Here is a 21,410-nt window from a genome sequence, read left to right on the forward strand (position 1 = left end):
TATGCGGCTGCGAAGAGGAAAATGCGAATCATATTCTCTTACATTGTACAATGGTTAAAACTATTTGGGAGATTACCCTTGCCATTTTCGGAGTTCAATGGGTGTTCCCAGAGTCAGTTATAGAGGTGTTACTTATTTGGAGGGGTTCTTTTGTGGGGAAAAAAAGAAAAAAGATATGAAATTCCATTCTGTTGTGCATTTTTTGGACGGTTTGGAAGGAAAGGAATAGGTTAGCTTTCAGGGGAGGGTCATTAGATATTCAGAAATTCAAAATTTTTTTTGTATGTAACTTGTGGAGTTGGGCTAGGGTGTACATTGGTGAGGAAACCTACTCTCTTTTAGGCTTTTTGGAGTGGCTTGGGACCACTTGAGGGTGGGTGAGGCTTTTCCCCTTTTTTTGTTTTTTTCAGCCTTGTTTTGGGCTGTTCGGTATACCCCTGTATACATGCGGCTTCTTAGCCTTTTCTAATATATTTGTTTGTTTATCTATCAAAAAAAAAAAAAAAGTATCATAATGGATACTGAATTTGACTCTGAAACAGTTGGGCCTTCTCATATGGATGAATCACCTGATAGACAAGTGGATGAGCAACTTTTGGGAGTCATATTATTTGAAGATGTCAGTGAATACCTGTTCTCTTTAATCTCAGGAGAGGCTCGCATATCTCTTCTATTCCACTTCATTGATTTTTTTGGTGGAAAGATACCTGAATGGTAAATATCTATAAATACTGCATCTATTTGGTATTCTCTCATCTTGCTTTTTATTCAGCTTCACTTTCTATCTAAGCTCATATCTATGCATTGTGAAATGGAGATTGTATGTCATGTGTGAGCCGACTTAAATATACTACCAGGTATGGAGGACATAGTAGGAAAGACTGAGTTAATGGCTGCACTGGATAACTTCATATATTTCAGAAACACAGCTAGAACAACCAAGGATCCAATGCTATTAAGTTCCAGAAAAGCTGCATGGCTTTGGTTTTGTAAATTGGAAGAGATCCATTGGACAAATGATTGGTACTATTAGGAGGCAGTGAAGGTGAAATTGGAGCTTGGGACAAAGTTGTACATGATTGGCAGAGGCTTCGCTCCACTTCAGCTTTTATTCCTGCTAGTTTCTTCAACTTTGCATTTAATGTGGTCATGTGAAAATGATAAAAGGATTGATGTCAACCACTTTATGGGTTCTATTTTACAATTTTAACATTTAAAAAACCTGCTTGTTTTGATCAGGCTAATCATCCAATTGTTGTTTATTTGTGTCATATTCTTTGGCTTGATGGAGAATTGGCAGGCTTGGAATGTTAGTGTTAGATTGCTTGATATACATTGTGGGCCCAAATCCTACAAGCTTAAGCTTTTAGGAAAATTGGTTGTTCAATAGTTAGCACATTTGAAAGGCTTGAAAGAGGTATCATCTGGTATTTAGGAACATCTTGGTTGAAGGGGATCTTTCATCGTTATTGCTTTGTCCTCCTCAGAGAAGTGTGTACCGTTAGAAGTATTCTCATGGGATTCAGTGAATTGTAGACTTGTCAGGTTTTGTTGTGTCCACCTTCATGTGGAGAACTAAATCAGTGAGTCACGGACTTTTTAGCTAAAGTGGAACCTTTTACAAAATGGAGTTTGTTAGGAACCTCTTGGGCTTCTAGATATGCATAGAGGGGATTTTCTTTCTGCTTGTCATGTACATTCTGGGAGGATTTACTTTTCTCCTGTTTTCCACTTCTTTATGAAGGTTTGTCATCCTTGTACTTCTTGAGTTACATATGGAATAAAAAGGAATGAGAAACCATAATGTGGCCACCACGTGGTTTGATATTCCAACTCATTTATCGTTTGCATTGATATCAACTTTTGGTACAACTCCAAATTCCCCTTTAGAGACCGTCTGCGAAGCTAAAATTGCCTGACCAGACTATCGTTGCATGACTTGATCAGGAAATGATAAATATATGTCCATGTTGGACTGTTCATTTTTACTCTCTGAGGTCTTGATTCATTTAGGAATTAGGAACATTTTGGAATTGCGCATTGCTCGATACCCAGGACCAGAAGGGTGCCTATGTTATCTGTAGTGTGCATATCCTCCCTTTGATAGGCAAATAGGATTATATTAAGAGCACCAATCAAAGGCTTATCAAAAAAAAGAAAAAAAAAGCACCAATATAAAAAAGGGGGCACATCTAGTGGAGAGTAGTATCGAAGGGCTTAAAAAGCAAAAAATGATACAACCAACATTCAGAATCACATTCTAACGACTTAGAGTTCAACCATTTAATGAAGTCTAGCAAGGACGGAAAACCAAATTGAAAACCATCTTGAAAAGGCCCCTGAGACCATTGGTATATGTTACAAATAAGGGAATCCTTAAGAGTTTGATTAGAGGGTTGCAACCCTTCTAAGGATTTTCGATTATGCTCCTGCTGAATTTTCTAGAATTGGCAGAGAGGGGCTCTTCTCTAAGCCTTGCTTCTATTCTTACCCACAAAATTCTTATGCTAACATGGTAACAAGTCTTTGACCAAAGAAGGGTGAACCAAAGGGATGCCAAATAAAGAGAACAAAAGTGAAGTTGCCCCATAGCTTTCCCACGTTGGATGAGGAGATGGTTTGCTGATTCTTCTACATTTTTTACACATGTAACAATAACTTGCCAAAAACTGTCCTATTCTTTTGAGCTGATCCAATGTTAGGATCCCTTCCTATGCAGCCTCCCATGTGAAGAAACCCACTTTAACAGTAGCCCAAGAATCCCACACTACCTTTGAGGGGAAGAACACTTCTACATCCAGCTACGAAGCAGAATAGAAGGAAGTAAATGTTGTGCATATCATGTGTGCAATAGATAGAAGTAAATGTTGTGTGCTTTCTTTCTTGCTTTTGTTTAACTTGTTTGTTTGTCTATCATTGAATGAGTGGGATTCTTCTTCCTCTTCTCATGCAGGATGTGCACAAACAATTCAAGTTGGACTGAGAAAATCCTGAGCCTGGAGGCAGTGCCAGATTTCCTCTCAGAAAAATTGAGAAGGGTTAATGATGTTTTAACCAAAACTCAAACCAGCTCGTGTGGGTTCACTTTAGAAGTTCTGCTGGGCAATGCACATGATGCTTCTAGGAGGACTGATATGATGAAATTTCTTCGCAATGCTATCTTACTTTGTTTAACTGCTTTTCCACGTAACCACATTTTGGAGGAAGCTGTTCTTGTTGCTGAAGATCTGTTTCTTACAAAAATGAATTCTTGTAGCTGTTCAGTTACCCCATGCCGAGGTTTAGCAAAGGGCCTTTTAAAAAATGATCGACAGGTATTATTATATTTCACCCCTTATGAGCACATATCCATACACTTCATTTCTTCAATTGGGATATATTCTGATTGTGTAAAATATAATATAAGAATCTCAAATTATTAAAAGTCATTGGCTATTGGCAATGCTATCGTGGATGGTGGTCTATCAGAGTTTGAATTGCCATATTCATTGCTTTGAACTGATCTTTTCTAACTATTAAGGTTCTTTTAACATCTCTTTCCCTTTAAATGGTAATGCTATAAGTCATTTTATGTCTCTTATGCGTATAAACTTCCTTTTGGGTTTCAAAATTTTCTTCTTCTTTGTATCATCTCTTACTTTGTCTTTTTCTATTAAAATATTGAAATATTAGTATGGGATTTCTAGGAGTTATTTTGGGTACATGGTTAAAATATAAGTAATTAACTAGTGGAAAAGTAACAAGCCTGTCAAGAAATTCTTCAACTCCTGAAGCTTGTCATTAAGAAAGAAAGTTTTAGCCTTTTAGGCAATAAAGGCTGCTAATTTAGAGACTAATCCCTACCAATGTTATCATATTTATGTCTTATGGTGAGATGGTTGTTCTCGTTTGACTCGAACACCCCCATTTTAGAGTCCTCCCAATTCCTTCAACCAAAAGATTGTGGTTCTCGCATATTCAGAATCTTTGTCTGTTTTGTACATGACAATGAACATTATCCATAGTTTGATCCATTTCCAAGTTCTGTCATTGTGGATGGTTCCTTTGAGGTCCAGTAGCTGGGGAATTGGTTTCCTCGGTTCAAAAGATGCTTGCTTGAATTCCAAATGTTTGTTTCTTTGAATTTGAATGACCCCAAAGTCTTTGTCTGCCGGTTTTGTACATGAGAATGAACATTATCCTTAACTTGATCCAATTCCATGTTCCATCATTGTGGATGGTTCCTTTGAGCCCCTCTAGCTTCTTGTTGGTTTCTTCAGTTCAGAAGTGCTTGTTTGAATTCCAAATGTTTGTTTCTTTGAATTTGAATGACCTTACTATGAATTCCTCTTCTCCTATTTGTTATGACTTCCATAACTAATGGAAACATCAGGCTGCAAGCAAAGAAACCACTGGGCAGTTAATTTTATAGAGACCACTTGCACGAACATCTTGCTAGTTAAGAAGCTGCAAGCTTTGAAGGTGGACCTAAAAAGGTGGAACAAAGAGGCTTTTGGCAATGTATGTATTAAGAAAGAAGCTGATTTGGAGAAGATTAAGATGTTGGGGTAGTTTAGAAAGGGAAGGGCTTTTATCAGAGGAGGATAAGAAGAATACAAAAATGGTAAAAGATTAATGTAGTCACTTAGTCATTTTGGAAGAAGTTTCATGGAGGTGAAAATCAAGTGCTATTTGGCTGAAGGAAGGGGATAATAATTTAAAATTCTTTCATTGTATGGCTAATGCACACCAAAATGACAATTATATTAGTAGACTCAAAGTTAAAGGGGTCTAGGTGACTGAGTTTACATATTCAAAGGTTGGAATTTATTCCTGTTTTAAGACCATGTTTGAAAATTCCCCAAGCTAGAACACCAGATGCTATAGGAGAATTCTTTAAGTGCATTGATAGCTTGGATAGAGAAAGATTAGAGATTCCATTTAAAGAGGTAGAGTGGCGAATACTCTATCAGAGATGAGAGGTTATAATGCTCCTGGCCTCAATGGATTCACTATGGGTTTTTTGGAAATTTTGTCTGGATTCTCCCTTGTTGAGTCCCTTTGGTCCACATCTCCCCAATTTAGTCCCTCTTTCTCAGTCTCCTACGGAAAATCAAGTTATTTCAAAAAAAAATTTTGAAAAAGGTGTTGTTGACTCTTTATATGTTGACATCCCTGTCCGTGTTGAGGAGGAGAACCAGTGTGCTTTATCAAACTAGATGACCAAGAGCTTTACCCATAGGGAGTCTCATGTCAGGTTGCATAAGGAGGATTCCAATCTATTGTTAGGTAGTCAGGGGGATACTGAGGTATCCTCATCGGGTGATCTCCTTATTGATGGCCTGTCCCCTAGGAAAATGGCTAAAGTGCGAGAGGTTTTATGCTCTCTGGACATTAAGGTGTATTCCAGGAGGAAGAACAGAGGCCCCACAGGTAATTGAGACCTGGTGGTTTTGGCTTGGAAGGTTAGGGTCTTTGTGTTTTTCCATGAAAATTATCAACTGGAACGTTAGGGGTTTGGGCTCAAGGAATAAGTGTAGGATGGTTAAAGATTTCCTTAGGTCAGAGAATCTAGATGTTGTGATGATTCAGGAAACAAAAAAGGAGAAATGTGACAGAAGGTTTGTGGGTAGTGTCTGGACGGTCAGAAATAAGGACTGGGTTGCTCTTCTGGCGTCTAGGGCATCAGGTGGGATTTTGATCATTTGGGATTCAAAAAATCTGCGTAGTGAGGAGGTGGTAATAGGATCTTTCTCGGTCTCAGTCAAGTTCGCTTTGGACGGTTGTGGACCTCTTTGGATTTCCGCTGTTTATGGTCCAAACAGTCCCTCACTTAGGAAGGATTTTTGGATGGAACTATTTGACATATATGGACTAACTTATCTGTTATGGTGTGTGGGCTGTGATTTTAATGTCATAAGGAGAAGCTCAGAAAAATTGGAGGGTTCTAGTCTAACATCAAGCATGAGGGACTTTGATAGTTTTATTTGAGAATGTGAATTGCTTGACCCACCTCTTCGGAATGCTTCATTCACTTGGTCAAATGTGCAAGAGTCTCCCGTGTGTAAGAGACTGGACCGTTTTCTCTACTCAAATGAGTGGGGGCTGCCCTTTCCCCAAGGCCTTCAAGAAGCCCTAATTAGAAGGACCTCGGATCATTGGCCAATTGTTATGGATACCAACCCGTTCATGTGGGGCCCAACACCTTTTAGGTTTGAGAATATGTGGTTACAACATCCTAATTTCAAGGAGAACTTTAGAAATTGGTGGAGCGGTTTTCAAGGAAACGGATGGGAAGGCCACAAGTTCATGAGGAGACTACAATATGTTAAAGCCAAATTGAAGGAGTGGAATAAGTTTTCTTTTGGAGAGCTTAAAGAAAAGAAAAAAAGTATCCTTAATGATTTAGCTAACTTTGATGCCATTGAGCAGGTAGGGGGTCTCACTTCTGAATTGTTAAGTCAAAGAGTCTCAAGAAAAGGGGAACTAGAGGAATTAATTTTGAGGGAGGAAATCCATTGGAGACAAAAAGCTAGGGTGAAATAGGTTAAGGAAGGGGATTGCAACACTAGGTTTTATCATAAAGTGGCTAATGGCAGGCGAAATAGGAAATATATCAAGGAGTTGGAGAATGAGAGGGGCTTAGTGTTGAAGAATGCCGAGAGTATCACAGAGGAGATCTTACTTTACTTTGAAAAGCTTTACACGAGCCCTACAGGAGAGTCTTGGGGTGTTGAAGGATTAGATTGGTCCCCTATGTCGGAAGAGAGCGCGTTAAGGTTGGACTCCCCTTTCACTGAAGAAGAGATTTCTAAGGCCATTTTTCAGCTGGATAGGGACAAGGCTTCGGGGCTTGATGACTTTACTATTGCAGTATTCCAAGATTGTTGGGACGTGATTAAGGAGGATTTGGTGAGAGTATTCGCTGAATTTCATAGGAGTGGAATTATCAATCAAAGCACTAATGTCTCTTTCATTGTTCTATTACCAAAAAGAGTTTGACAAAGAAAATATCAGACTTTAAACCCATTAGTTTGATCACTAGTCTCTACAAGATAATAACCAAAGTGCTCTCAGGGCGTTTAAGAGGGGTTCTACATGAGACCATCCACTATACTCAAGGCGCTTTTGTTCAAAGGAGACAAATACTGGATGCGGTTCTTATAGCGAATGAGATTGTGGACGAGAGAAGACGATCAGGGGAGGAAGGCGTCGTCTTCAAAATAAACTTTGAAAAGGCCTACGATCACGTGAAGTGGGATTTTTTGGATCATGTGTTAGAGAAGAAGGGGTTCAGTCCTAGATGGAGGAAATGGATGAGTGGATGTTTATCCTCGGTATCTTATGCAATCTTGGTGAATGGTAGGGCTAAAGGGTGGGTTAAGACATCGAGAGGATTAAGACAAGGCGACCCTTTATCCCCTTTTTTGTTTACTTTAGTCGTAGATGTACTGAGTAGGATGCTTACGAGAGCAGAGGAAAGAAGTATGTTGGAGGGTTTCAGGGTGGGTAGAAACAGAACTAGGGTGTCCCATTTGCAATTTGCTGATGATACCATCTTCTTTTCTAACACAAGGGAGGAAGAGCTGTAGACTCTCAAGAGTCTTTTGTTATTATTTGGGCACATTTCTGGGCTCAAGGTCAACCTTGACAAGATCAGTATTTATGGCATCAATCTTGATCAGGCTCATCTTTCAAGATTGGCTGAGATGCTTGATTGCAAGGCGTCCGACTGGCCTATACTCTATTTGGGTCTTCCTTTGGGTGGGAACCCTAAGGCGTGTGGCTTTTGGGATCCAATGATTGAGAGAATTTCAAGTAGATTAGATGGGTGGCAAAAGGCCTACTTATCCTTCGGGGGGAGGATAACTCTTTATCCAATCTTGCCTTACCCATATGCCATGTTACTTCCTTTCCTTATTTAAGATACCCGCTTCAGTGGTTGCAAAAATCGAGAGGTTGCAAAGGGATTTTTTATGGTTAGGGATTGGGGAAGGCAAAAGAGATCATTTAGTGAGGTGGGATGTTGTGTGCAAACCGAAGGCAATAGGGGGTTTGGGTTTTGGGAATATTTCTTGGAGGAATCTCGCTCTTCTAGGGAAATGGTTGTGGAGGTATCCTAGAGAGGGTTCAGCTCTTTGGCATTAGGTCATTTTAAGCATTTATGGTTCACACTCCAATGGTTGGGATGCTAACACTTTAGTTAGATGGTCACATCGCTGTCCTTGGAAGGCTATTGCACAAGTCTTTCAGGAGTTTTCCTTGTTTACTCGGTATGTGGTAGGAAACGGGGAAAGAATTCGGTTTTGGGAAGATTTGTGGTAAGGGGGACCAACCTTTGGGAACCCAATATCCAAGACTATTTAGAGTAGTCGTGGATAAAAACATTCCTATTTCTTCAGTTTTCGGTCCTACTCGTCCTTTCTCTTGGAACTTAAATTTCCGCCGTAACCTGTCAGATTATGAGATAGAGGACTTAGAAGGCCTCATGCGGTCACTTGATGAATTGCATCTATCTCCTTCGGTCCCAGATGCCAGATTCTGGCCATTATCCTCTTCAGGGCTTTTTTCAGTAAAATCCTTCTTTCTAGCATTATCTCAATCTTCTGGATCTCCTCAGGATTTTTCTTCAAATTTCGTTTGGAATTCTCAAGTTCTTTTCAAAATGAAGTCCTTTGTCTGGTTAGTGGCACACAAGAAGGTGAATACTAATGACATGCTACAAGTGAGAAGACCCTACAAAGCCCTTAGTCCTGATATTTGCATTCTGTGCATGAAGCATGGGGAATCAACTGATCATATTTTTCTTCATTGCTCCTTGACGATTGGGTTGTAGCACAGGTTAGTTCAGTTAGCTAAGATGGATTGGGTTCCCCCGATGAGCATATCTGACATGATGTCCATCAAATTTAAAGGCTTTGGTACTTCTAAGAGGGGGATTGTTTTGTGGCAAGTTGCGAGCATTGCTTTAATTCAGGTTGTGTGGTGGGAAAGAAACGCGAGGATTTTCGAGGATAAAGCAAGGAATTCAGAGTTTCTTTGGGACTCTATTGTTTTCCTTGCTTCTCTTTGGGCTTTCTGTTCCAAGGCATTTAAGGGGACTCCCCTTAATGTGATTCAACTTGATTGGTTAGCAGTGTGTACTCCATAAGGATTGGTCCTTATAGGGAGTTCGTTTGTTTTCTGTGTTTTTTCCTGTAATTTAGTTGTCTTTGGCGGGAGGATTTCTCATCCTTCTTCTTGTACTTCTTTTTCTATCAATATATCTTTGTGTCGTTTCCAGTAAAAAAAAAATAGTAGGAAGGGAAGTGATGCAACTTTTCGAGGAATTCCATTCAAACGAATTTGTTGAATGCAGCCTAAATGTTATGTTTATGGTTTTTATTCCAACATAAGGTGGGGTGGACAACATTAAGGAGTTTCAACCAATCAGTCTAGTAGACAACCGTTATGAGTTCTTAGCAAAAGTTTTGGCAAATAGGCTAAAAAGGTAGTGGGAAAGGTGGCGTTCGTGTATCAGAATGCCTTTGTGGTAGGAAGACAAATCCTTGATGTTGCTTTAATAGCCAATGAGGCCATTGACTCAAGGAAGAGAAACTCAAGATTGGGCCTAGTTTGCAAGTTGGATATAGAAAAAACTTTTGATCATGTAATTTGTTGAATGCCCAATGTCCTTATTTGGCTTTATTGATTGGATGAGTTCTTAGTGAGGGAGGGAGTAGTTTTTTGTTGTCCACTTTCCTTTTTTATAATGCCTTTTGCCTACCATTATATGCATCTTGTCTACTTTGGTGCACTCTTTTTGTCACTTTTTATTTGATACCATCTTCATTTACCTATCAGAAAGGAAAAAAAAACCTTCTGTTAATGTAAAAAGGAAGTTTGTTCGCTCTCTGTTGTAGAAAAGATGGGATTGGTTTGATCATAAATGGAGAAGACAGGTTCATTTTTGCACTTCTACTATGAGATTATCCGTCCTTGTTAATGGCACCCCCACTGAATTTTTTTAGAGCTTTAGAAGGTTGCGACAGGGTGATCTGCTCTCTCCTTATCTATTTGTGCTAATTCTGAAAGTTCTTAGTTTTCTCATTGCCAGAACATGGCAAGATGGGTTTATATGAGGTTTTGAGGTAGAGGGGAAGAAAGGATGAATATTTCTCATTTATTATTTGTTGATGACACTCTTATCTTCTTTGGGAATGATGAGGAAGAAATGAGATACTAGAGATGGATTGCTGTCTGCTTTGAAATTGTGTCAGGCTTGAAGACAAACCTTCAAAGAAATGAGATGGTTCCTATGGTAGAAGTGATGGGGTGGACAGATTGGCCTCTTTATTTGGTGTAAGGTTGAGTCTTCCTTCCTCATAGCTTGCCTTGCTCATAATTCTTGTGCATTGTGGGATTCAGTAGACGAGAGATTAAAAAAAATAAAAAAGCAGCCTCTTGGAAGAAGCAATATATGTATAGGGAATGGGGGGTGGGGGGGTTTGTGGAAGAGGAGGCTCACTCTTCTAAAAGTCCCTTTTTCCAATTCTAAAACGGGTATAGATTGGAACAAATTCAGAAGGATTTTCTATGGGGTAGTCATCTAGAAGGAAGGAGAATGCATCTAGTGAGATGGAGTATTGTTTGTAAGGATAAGAAGCATAGAGGTTTGGGAATTAGCAGGCTCAAGGTATTCAACCTTGCCTTACTAGGTAAATGGTTGTGGTAGTTTGCCAATGAGCATGGCATTTTGTGGAGAAAGTTCATCTAAGCCAAATATGGGGAAATGAATGTGGGGGGTTGGAACACTGTAGAGGGCAGAGGGCCTTTTGGGGTGGACTTACATAAAACCATTTGAAGAGGATGGGGTGATTTTAAAATTAGGACAACTATTCAAATTAGAAATTCATACTAAATTCTAGTTGGTGAGAGTCCATTCAAAGTGGTCTTCCTATTGCTTTTCTGTTTTGCTTCTGACAAGAATGCTACTGTATCCAATTTGTGTGAAGGGAAAAGGAATGGAGGACATTGGTCCATTCAGTCCAAAGGCAATTCCAGGATTGAGAAATGGATGTGGTGGTTCACTTCTTCAAGCTCATTCATTCAGTGGGAACGTAATGAGTAGGGATGGACAACTTACAATGGTTAGAAGATGAGAAAGGAAATTTGTGTGTTAGGTCCTATTAGTTCTTCATGTGGAGGACGTAGAGAGATGTTACCAACCAAGGAAATTTTGAGGTCTCATGCTCTGTTAAGAACCTGTTTTTTTTCTGCATGGGAAGCAGTTCAGGGGAAGATCCTAACCATAGATATCCTCATGAGAAGAGGGTGGATAATGGTAAAAGATGTAGCCTTCGCAAGGACAGCGAAGAAACAAGTCATATTCTAATTCATCGTAACAAGACTAAAAAGATGTCAAATCTTACTTCAGCAATCTCGGTTTGAAATGGGTGTTTCCAAACACAGTGAAAAACCTTCTCCTAGGGTGGAAGGCCAAGGGGATGGAGAAAAGGCAAAGGAATGTATGATGCATGGGTCCCTTATGTTTAGTTTGGTGCATTTGGAAAGAGGGTAATTAAAGGATGTTCTGTGAGGAAGAGATGCCAGATCAAAGACTGAAGGATGCTTTTTTGAAATCCCTTTTGGAGTGGTCTCGTGATGCAATGGGGATGTAGATTGCCACAATGTTGGATTTTTTTAGGGCTGCCTTTCTTTGATAGGCGCTATTCTCTTAATATATTTTCTATTTGCCTATAAAAAAAACTTGCACGAACAATCTTGTATGTGTAAGAGAGATAGAAGTAGCAGAGGGAGGGACTATTGTGGGTGTGTTAGAGAGAGAGAGAGAGTAGAATTTGTATACATGTGCTTTAATACATACCTAATGTTTCCTCTAAATTATTATAGCTGGTTGTTGAATATTGAATGCCACTGTTCTGCACACTCTTGGCCTAACTCTGGGATTAGAATATTCCTGATTTTGTCTCTTTCCAAATTTGTTAATCATAGGATCTGTTGCTATGTGGAGTTTATGCACGAAGAGAGGCCATTTTTGGGAATATTGATCATGCAAGAAGGGTGTTTGACATGGCATTATCATCTATTGAGAGCCTTCCAGCGGTAAATTTGTGTGTTTGGTGATTTTTCCTTACAATACTGTCTCTGTTTGATTAATCATGATTTCTGTAAGAGCTGAATGTGAACGCTGAATTTTGCTTATGTTAGAAATTTATTTTATTTTATTATGTTATGTAGTTGCTAGCATAATGGGGAGACTTTTCTATAATTGTTTCATTATAGGATTGGAATGACTTTACTTCATTACTTACCAACTTAGATCATTTACTCACTATCTAAAAGCTTGCATTTATTTAATTTATATTCATTCCATTTATACCATTTTTGTAGTGACATGTAATCTCATATATAAAGATTCTGTTTACTTTAGGATTGAGTCTCGTATGTAATTGGCTTTGGCTTAATAATTTGCAGTTTGCTAAATAGCTTAACCTAGAAAGCAAAAGTTGGAAGTTCAAAAGGTTTCACTTGTTATCCTGCAATTGAAACTTGCATCACCCGCCCAGTTTAATGTAGAAATTGTGTTTCTTTGACACCTTTTTTGGCAAATAATAATCTGAATAAAAATTTGCTAATCACTTGCAAGAGAGGTGTTCAAGGTCAGTAGGGAATTTGAACCTTGGCCATGGGAACAACCTCTTACAAACCTTGGTGAGATGCTAGCAAACCTCCTTGGCTTAGTTGTTTCCTCTCAATTTTCATTTTCATTTCTAGTTTTCAATAATATGCTGTGCAAGTATTCTCTTGATTTTTCTGTGTTAGAGGAAAAGGAGTACTTCCCAGATTTGTATGGTTGGTGCTTTGAGTGACATGAAACTACTTCTCTCCTTGGGTGTGTTTATGAAAACATTTTGATGCAATAACACAGCTGTATCATTTGATTTACTAGTGTCCTGGAAATGACTCAACCTCATTATCTGACATACCTTAATGGTTGATGTAGTTGCATTTGTTTTTGTTCTTTTGTGGGAATGGAACTATCAAGAATCTAGGAATATTGTTGTTATTTTTAGGAAAAAGGATAAAATTTGATATTTATTTTTAAATTCAGATTTAGTTTGGATTTTTTAGATAGTTTCCTGTTCTATTTTTTAGGAAGTTCCTGTTTTTTATTTGGAGGAGTCTATATAAACTTATATTGTATCCTTTGTGTATTATTCAGAAAAGAGGATTAATAAAAATTTATTTTCCTCAAAACCTGCATGGTATCAGAGCATAGACTCTTTATCAAATAATTCCCATGGTGAAGATGACTATGACTAGGGCCAATGAAAATTCATCCTCCTCAGTTACACCAGAGAATGACCTAACAAATCCTGTTGTTTCCCCAAATGGACCTGATATCTCATCATCTAGCAATTGATGGATGAGGAAAGCTATGACACTTTACTGGTGAGGTGAAGAAACCAGCCACAGATGATCCAAAGTTGGCAACATGGAAATTCGAAAATTTCATGATAACAACGTAGCTTATCAACTCAATGGAGCTGAAAATAGGGAAGCTCTATCTCTTCATAAAAACTGCCAAGGAAGTGTGGAAGGCAGTCCGAGAATATACTCAAATCTGGAAAATTCTGCTTTGATATTTGATTTAAAATAAAAATTGTGGCGATGAGATGCTCTTTTTTTTATTCCTTCTACATGGGATATGGTAATTCCATGCCAAGATATGGGATATGCATATCCCATGTATCATAAGTTTATTTATTTTTATCAATTTTTTTTTTAAAATTTTTTTATATACTCATTTTGAAAAATAATTTTTTCTATTATAAATTAAATTTATGGTTAAAAAAGAAAAACTAAATTTTTTTTTATAAACTAATAGTAATACATAATATATAAATTATTTTTATATATTGAATAATATAATATAATATAATATAATTTTTTTTATTTATAAAGTTTAAATATTTTAATCATTAATATTATTAAATATGAGAGAAATTTCAATTTTTTAAATAGAAAATATTGGAATGTGATATAATTTTTATTTTAAACATTGAAAATAATATATATTTCATATTACTTTTTATTCATTTCACAAATTAAATATAAATATAATATAACATAGCATATCCCATTGGATATGCTACCTTAGAATATTATATTCATAGAATATGTATGTTTAAGGATATCATATCCCATTGGAAATCATATCTTGAGATATGTATTTCCTATCTAATAGGATATGATATCCTAGGATATACATATCCTACATATCCTTTCCCACTAACCAAACATAGCTTAAAGGGATAAGAAAATCTCCAACAAAGGAAACCAAGTGCTTTGCTCATTGTTTGGCTAATATGACTTGATTAACTGAATGAGGAACCTAAGAGAAGGAGCAACATAGCTCACTAGGATCATCTATGATTTTGTACATCTAGTTGTCAAACTTCCATGAGCCTCTCTCCTTGTTAGATGTCAAAGATATTATAGTAGCAAAATCTCCCTCTACAATTAGATTGAATGGGCACAAAGCTTTGGCATGCAGCAAACCTTCTAGTAATGCTAATATCTTTAGCTCAATAACCAATCCCGATCTTGTATGCTTGGCATAAGCTTTCAATATTATGTCTGAATGGTCGCTTATCACACCTCTAATACCTAACTATCTATAATACCACAAAGAACATCTGTATTAGTTTAACCTAACCAAACCTATTGGAGAGGGTAACTAAACAATCATAACTTTCTTCTTTGGCCTGCTTGAGTTGCAAATACTTTTCCAATCTAGCATTTAAATATACAAAGGGATTTCCATAAAAGGTTTAGTGACTGAGGCCCAAAGGGAGGAGAAAATGTAAATTTAATCCCAAATGGCATATGCTAATCTCTATCTATCCTCAAATATAATAACATTCCTCTCCCACGATATAAACCAAATCGAGGATAATACAACCACTTCCTAGGGAGGTTTCCTTTTGGAAGGCTACCAAAGCCCTTAAAGGAGATTCCTAACATCTGCCTCTAGGTGGTGTTCACACGAGATTGACTATGCTAAACATTCCATTCCAAAGTTCTAGTGTCTTTAAACAAATAACACATTGATTTGGGTTGAGAACTTTGTAGGATCTCCTTAATTTAGGCATGTTTTGGTTATTAACCTTCTTATTAGCCATAAGCCAAGTAAAAAGTCTTCATCTTGGGTGGAGCTTTTGAGTTCTAGATTAACTTAGCTGGAGTAAATGAGGTCAAGATAGGAGAGTGTTTGTGTCAATACTCGTTCTTATGCTTCATTATCTCTTCACTTGTGCCTTTGCATTTCAACATTTAGGTATTGATGCTTACTCCAGGTAAATCCAAGTACCTTGGATGCTTATGGAATGTGGTTATTTGTCATAGCAATTACTAAGAGGGTTTCTCTTACTTCATTCTAGGTAGAGGTGTCTATGCACTTGAAATGAATTATCACTTAGATCTTGTCTTGAAAAGGGTTATCTTCTTTTAAAGTATCTATGACTTCATGAGCTCCTATACCATCTCAAAGGTGTCACATTTGACACAGCACTTTGATGCTAATATACCTACTCAAGTTAGGAGCAATGTTTAGGGGGTCTGATACAAACTTGGTCTCATGTTAGTGATGAAACTGGCTTTCCTATCACCGATTATTTTGGTAATTGGTTTGATGGTCCTGGTTGGTAGTTAGAGTTGTAGGCTCATTGACATGTGTTGAGTCTGTTTTATGCAAAATGATAGGGATGTGAGACCATCATGCCTTTAGGACATATGGCATCATAGTTACTCAAGTCAGGAGCAAGGTTTAGGGGTTCTAATACAAACTTTGCTCATGTTAGTGATGAAACTGGCTTTCCTATCATCAAGCATTTAGTAATTGGTTTGAGAGTCTTGGTTTAGTAGTTAAAGAGTTATAGGCTCATTGACATGCATTAAGCTTGCTTTAGAAAAAATGTGAAGGATGAGAGGCCATAATGCCTTTAGGACATGTGACATCAGTAGAAGTTTCCATTTCATTATAGAACAATTAACAATATGGAAGTTAAGTGTTCAAAACATTATAAACAGAAAATCTCAAAAGGAACTATAGAAAAATCTTGTATTCTTTAACTCTCCCAGATTCCCAAGCTTTCCTTGAACTTGAGAATGTCTCTTCTCATACCAAACCAATGCTATTCTCTCCAACTTCCCCTCTCATACTCCTCTCTACTTCTCTCTTTAACTTAAATTCCTTAACTTACAATGTGGCTGGCCTCCTTTAATTAAGAGCCTCACTTAATCAATGTGTCCATGTTATGTTGTGTCTGTATCCAATCATGTGCTACACAGATAATAATTGGTTTGAGGAGTGAGTAGGGAAGGACTTAAGATAAGGTTGGGGGAGCAGTTCCTGTAGGAAATCAACCAGTTATCTCAAGGAAATCAACTACCGATCTCAAGGAAATCAGTCACTAATCTTAAGGAAATCAACAAGCTGGGCAAGAAGGATATTTTAGTACCAACTTGAGGGGGAGTGTTGGAAATTAGTTACTAATCTCAAGAAAATTAGCCATTGATCTCAAGGAAATTAGTCACTGATCTCAATGAAATTAGTCACTGATCTTAAGGAAATCAACCACTGATATCAAAGAAATCATCCGTTAATCTCACCCTTGATTGGTGGAAATCATCTACTGATTTCACCCTTGATTCCAGAGGTTAATCAGCTATCTTTGACTAGTCTTAAGACCATTTTAGGAAGTTCTTTTATCTAGTCAACTTTGTAATTAGGCTGGCAAATATTTGTAGCATTGATTTAGGAAGTTTATGTTTTTTCTTTTCTTAGATTATTTCTTCTATATAAATATATATACTCTACTGTGAATGATGTAACAATTTTCAATCGGATTCTAAACCAATAATTCCATCAAATGTTGGGATTACATCTGCAACTTGATCCTCACTTAGAGAAGTTTAAATCAATTACTCAAAAATTTCAGGATGGAAGTGATTGGGAGAATCCAAGAGGGGCAAAAGAGAGGTTCTTGTTCAAGCAGATAATTTGATTAATTTCATTAGAATTTAATTTCAAATATTTAAAATGGTTGTTGGTAAGTTTGTTTGAGAATGCATGTATATTTTATTGATCTCCTTGCCAATAAATCTATATAATTCTCCTTCTCTATGCGTTTTTTGGGGGAATGATTATGTTCTGTCTTCCACAATACGGTTTCTGCAAATTTGTCATCAAGACTCTTTGGAATAAACTTTGGTCTTACAATTACATCTGATCTTTTTCCATAGCTTTGATTCTTTTGCATATTTTTCCTTTATGGTGGAACTTAAACCATTGGAGAAGTTAAAATCAGAAATTGGTTAGTTTTGATTGATACTTTTTTATTTTTTTATTCTATTGTTCTATCCTTCTGATTTGAATCTGAAGTTTGAGTTTCCAACTGAACACTTGTGCTTTTGTTATTTGGCTATCGTATTGTACTTATTTATTTAAGTTTTATTAAGCAGGATCTTCAGTTGAATGCACCTCTTATATATTTCTGGTATGCTGAGACAGAGCTTTCCAACAGTTCTGGCAACAGCTCAGAGTCATTGAAGCGGGCAATACACATCCTATCCTGTTTGGGAAGTGGTGTGTCATATAATCCATTTAAATGTCAGCCGTCAAGTCTGCAACTCCTTAGAGCCCACCAAGGGTTCAAAGAACGAATCAGGATGCTGCGAACAACATGGGCACGTGGCATTATAGATGATGGTTCTACTGCTCTCATTTGTTCAGCTGCTTTATTTGAAGAGTTGACTACTGGATGGGTTGCTGCCGTTGAAGTTGTAGATCATGCTTTTTCCATGGTTCTTCCAGGTCATTTATCTTTTTACTTACTGTGAAAAGAGAGAAAAGGGAGAATCCCTAATTTTTGTTATTAAAAAAACTGTTAATAATACACATTGGACTTGGGTATATATATACATGTTAGTGGGACCCACAATACAATAAGGAAAGAAAAGGAAAAGTAAATAACTGAAATAACTGTACACTATCTAACACTTACAAATGAACTAAGGTTTCATTTAATATGTCACATAAAACATATAAATATTTACCCTAGAGGTTCCATTACTACTATATAAATAAAAATTTAGTGGTGTTTTGTTGTCTTCTCTATCTTGCAAGGGAAAATCTTTTTCCATTCAGAAGACATAAGACTAGCTGTGTTCCCCTTAGACTACTCTATGGATTTTAAGCTTGACTATGCCCATGTATTACACTTGGTTGGGATTTTAGGGGTTGTTGTAGGTGTTAAGGCTATATGACACATTAAGGTACAAAGGTTTCCTGGAGACTGGCTGCAAGGCACAACTGAAGATGAGAGCCTGATAGAAGGAAACAGTGATCATATATTTAATATTTTGTGAAATTAAATAATACTACTAGGCATAACCCTCGTCTAAAGGGTCAAAGAATTGAATCTTTGCAGCACCCAAAAGGGTCAAAACAACATAAAATAGAGCATTAGTTGTTATCCAAAGCTGACTCAAACACCCTGTCAAATTATATTGAAATTATAATTAGTCTGGTTCTTATATAACCAACATTATGCCACATTAGATGAGTAACATTTTTTACATATTATACTATCAAATATAAAAAGGCAAACCTCATGCTTAGGCAAGACAGACAACATTATGCAAAGTCAATGTAGAAGAATATTGCACACATACACAAAACAGTTTTAGTAAAAGAATTCAGAAAAAGCTTTGCAATGTGACTTCAGTAAAGGCATTTTGCTAAATAATTTTAAAAAATATATATTATTGGAAGTTGCAAATCAAACTGAAAGACTTCAAAAGCTAAATTTACTGTTGGAGAAACACAAAGAGAGGAATGGGAGGATATTTTAAGATCGGTGGAGGACTTTTAAGGCATTGTGGGATTTAGTTTATTTCCTTTCATCTCTCTAGACATCACTTTGTGCGACATTTGAGGGTAGTCTGAGTATTAAACTGCTAAATTGGAATTTAGCGTATAGATCTACTAGGCCATTTAGGAGACCCTACACATTTGGATTCCTCCTTCAGTGGGTGTTGTGAAGTTGAACTTTGATGGATGTTTTGTGGGTATTATTCCAAGGCAACTAGGAAATATAGAAACACTCATGGATCATCTTGGAATATTGGTATGCAAATTCGCAAAAAATGTTGAGAGGCTAGTCATTGAAGTAGAGACTTAGCTTTGCTCGAAGGTTTGAAGGTGGCCAAAGCTAAAGGTCTCTCCAATCTCGTAGTAGAGGGAGATTCAGCCATACTCATATCTTGGGTGAATAAGAAAGAAAGAGATTCATGGAAGTTAGATGGATGGTTCCACCAAATCTTTGATATTGCCTCAGAGTTGGAGTGCTCTTTTTGTTGGATTCTTTGTGAAGCTAATCAAGTGGCAGATTTGTTATCAAAGAGGGTAGTGAAAGATTTGACATCCTTTGTGGGGGATTTTCTGCCTTCATGAGGAATTGGTTTTATTGTTGTAACCTCTATCGTTTTTTGATCAAGGTGTTGTAATTTAATTATAAGGGAAGAATTTCTCATCTTTCCTTGTATGTAATTGTTTCTTGGCAATGAATTGTTTTTTCTGATAGAAAAAATATTATTTGAGAAAAGAATCTAAACAGGAGTTTTGAACAAGAAGAGGAGAGACTACCATGATTTGCAACAAGGAAAGAGTCAGTTGGGGGACCTAGCATAGATAGAGAATTTTGTCAAATTTGTGTTTCAAAGATCTTCTTACAACTTCCTTCACAGAGAGGGTGAGATCTTTTTCACCTTCGTCTTTGTTGGAAATTCTATCTTTTTTCTTTAGGGAGAAGGGTGGGAGGGTTGAGGTCTAGGGTGTAATTGAACATGATGCACAAAGAGGCTAGGCTTTGACAATGTTAGGTCTTTTAGATGCTCACTTTTTTTAAACTTTTGGCGTCAAATAGTTCAATTTTGGTTATATTACATGGGTTTCCCAGGTAAAGTGAGAACAGTGAGAACTGGATATTTGGCTTCATAGAATCATGGTTTATCTGGTGGATTAGGTTGGTCTCACTCTTGGATTTTTCATTCAATCAGACAGTGGATTAATTTGCAAAAGATCGATTAGAACTAGAAACCTTTGTAGGGTATTTCATTCTTTGAGTTGTTTCATTTGTAAGGATTTTGATGGGCCTTATGAATATTGCTGTTACTATTCTTTTCTTCTGCAGTGGTCTTATAATTTTGGTTCATTTTCAATGAATTGTTGTTCCCATTCAAAAGCAAGGGATGAAAATCTATTTGAGGTGCATGTCATTCCTTATCTTGTTGATTAATTAATACTGAATGGTAAAAATACATGATTACCCTTGGGAAAGCATCAAATCCCAGATTAATTTACTCTCAAACTCCCCCTCTAGCTGGTGTGATTTGTATTATTTTGATGGTGTATCTTAATTAGTTAGGGATGATATATCTTATCTGGAAGCGGAAAATCAGGGTTATAGATCCCACAACAATCAAGAAGTCTTTTTTGTCTAGAAAAGAAGTACGGTCTTTTAGGTCCTTTGGATGATTACTTTTGAAACATTTATTTGTGAGAGTTTGGTCATTAGCTATTGAGGTTTATGTCTTGAGGGTGGCCTACAAATTAGCTTTGAATCTATAGCCTCTCACTTCCTTGCTTCTCTTTGGGCTTTTTGCTCCATGGTTTTTAAGGGCATTCCCCTTAATGTGTTACAACTAGATTGGCTAGCAGTGTGTAGCTCCAATGGGATGGACTAGCCTAGAGAGTTTGATTGTTTTTACATTGTAGCTTCTTGTTTTTGTATTCTTGTTGTTTAGTTTTTCTTTGATGGGAGGATTTCTCATCATTTCTATCAATATATCTCTTTGTTGTTTCCTATCAAAAAAAAAAAAAAAAAAAAAGCCTCAATACAAGGTAATTGAAGATTATAGCCTTGGCTCAAGGTAGTGGGGGCTTTAGCCTCTTACATTCAGAAGGATTTAATGGTTTTGTGGCCTTTTGTGGGCTTTTGATATATATTTTACAAGAGGCTTAAGCCTCAATATTCAATGGGTTTTAATGAGTTTTGTGTTTTTGTTTTGGTATAGATTTTATAAGTTGTCTTGAGTCCAAGACTTGGGTTACATTTCTATAAAATAAAAGCTTAGTTGACTTCTAATTAACTCTTTAAATGGAGGGGAAAAAAGAGATTGAGAAGAAGAAATAGAGGAGTTGTTGGTTGTTATATTGTTGACATCATATATAATCATTATCTTATTATTGTCCGATAAAGGAAAGGATTATTGCAATTGATGGATGAAGAAAAAGAATGAGTGCATTAATATAGATGGAGAGAATAATGGTGCAATTGGATATGATTATGATTTCTTGGAGG

General features: G+C 36.9%; 1 protein-coding gene across 1 annotated transcript in view; it reads left to right on the plus strand.

Annotated features, from left to right (window-relative positions):
• The window catches only part of LOC117904473 (nuclear exosome regulator NRDE2), a 62,843-nt gene that overhangs the window by 26,232 nt on the left and 15,201 nt on the right, over window positions 1-21,410 (plus strand). Inside the window, exons 4-7 of the mRNA XM_034817084.1 lie at window positions 543-714; window positions 2,954-3,314; window positions 11,974-12,084; window positions 17,509-17,860. Coding sequence (XP_034672975.1) covers window positions 543-714; window positions 2,954-3,314; window positions 11,974-12,084; window positions 17,509-17,860 — 996 coding nt within the window. The remainder of the gene's footprint in view (window positions 1-542; window positions 715-2,953; window positions 3,315-11,973; window positions 12,085-17,508; window positions 17,861-21,410) is intronic.

Source organism: Vitis riparia, chromosome 17 (assembly GCF_004353265.1).
Source record: "Vitis riparia cultivar Riparia Gloire de Montpellier isolate 1030 chromosome 17, EGFV_Vit.rip_1.0, whole genome shotgun sequence".
Taxonomy (NCBI): domain Eukaryota; kingdom Viridiplantae; phylum Streptophyta; class Magnoliopsida; order Vitales; family Vitaceae; genus Vitis; species Vitis riparia.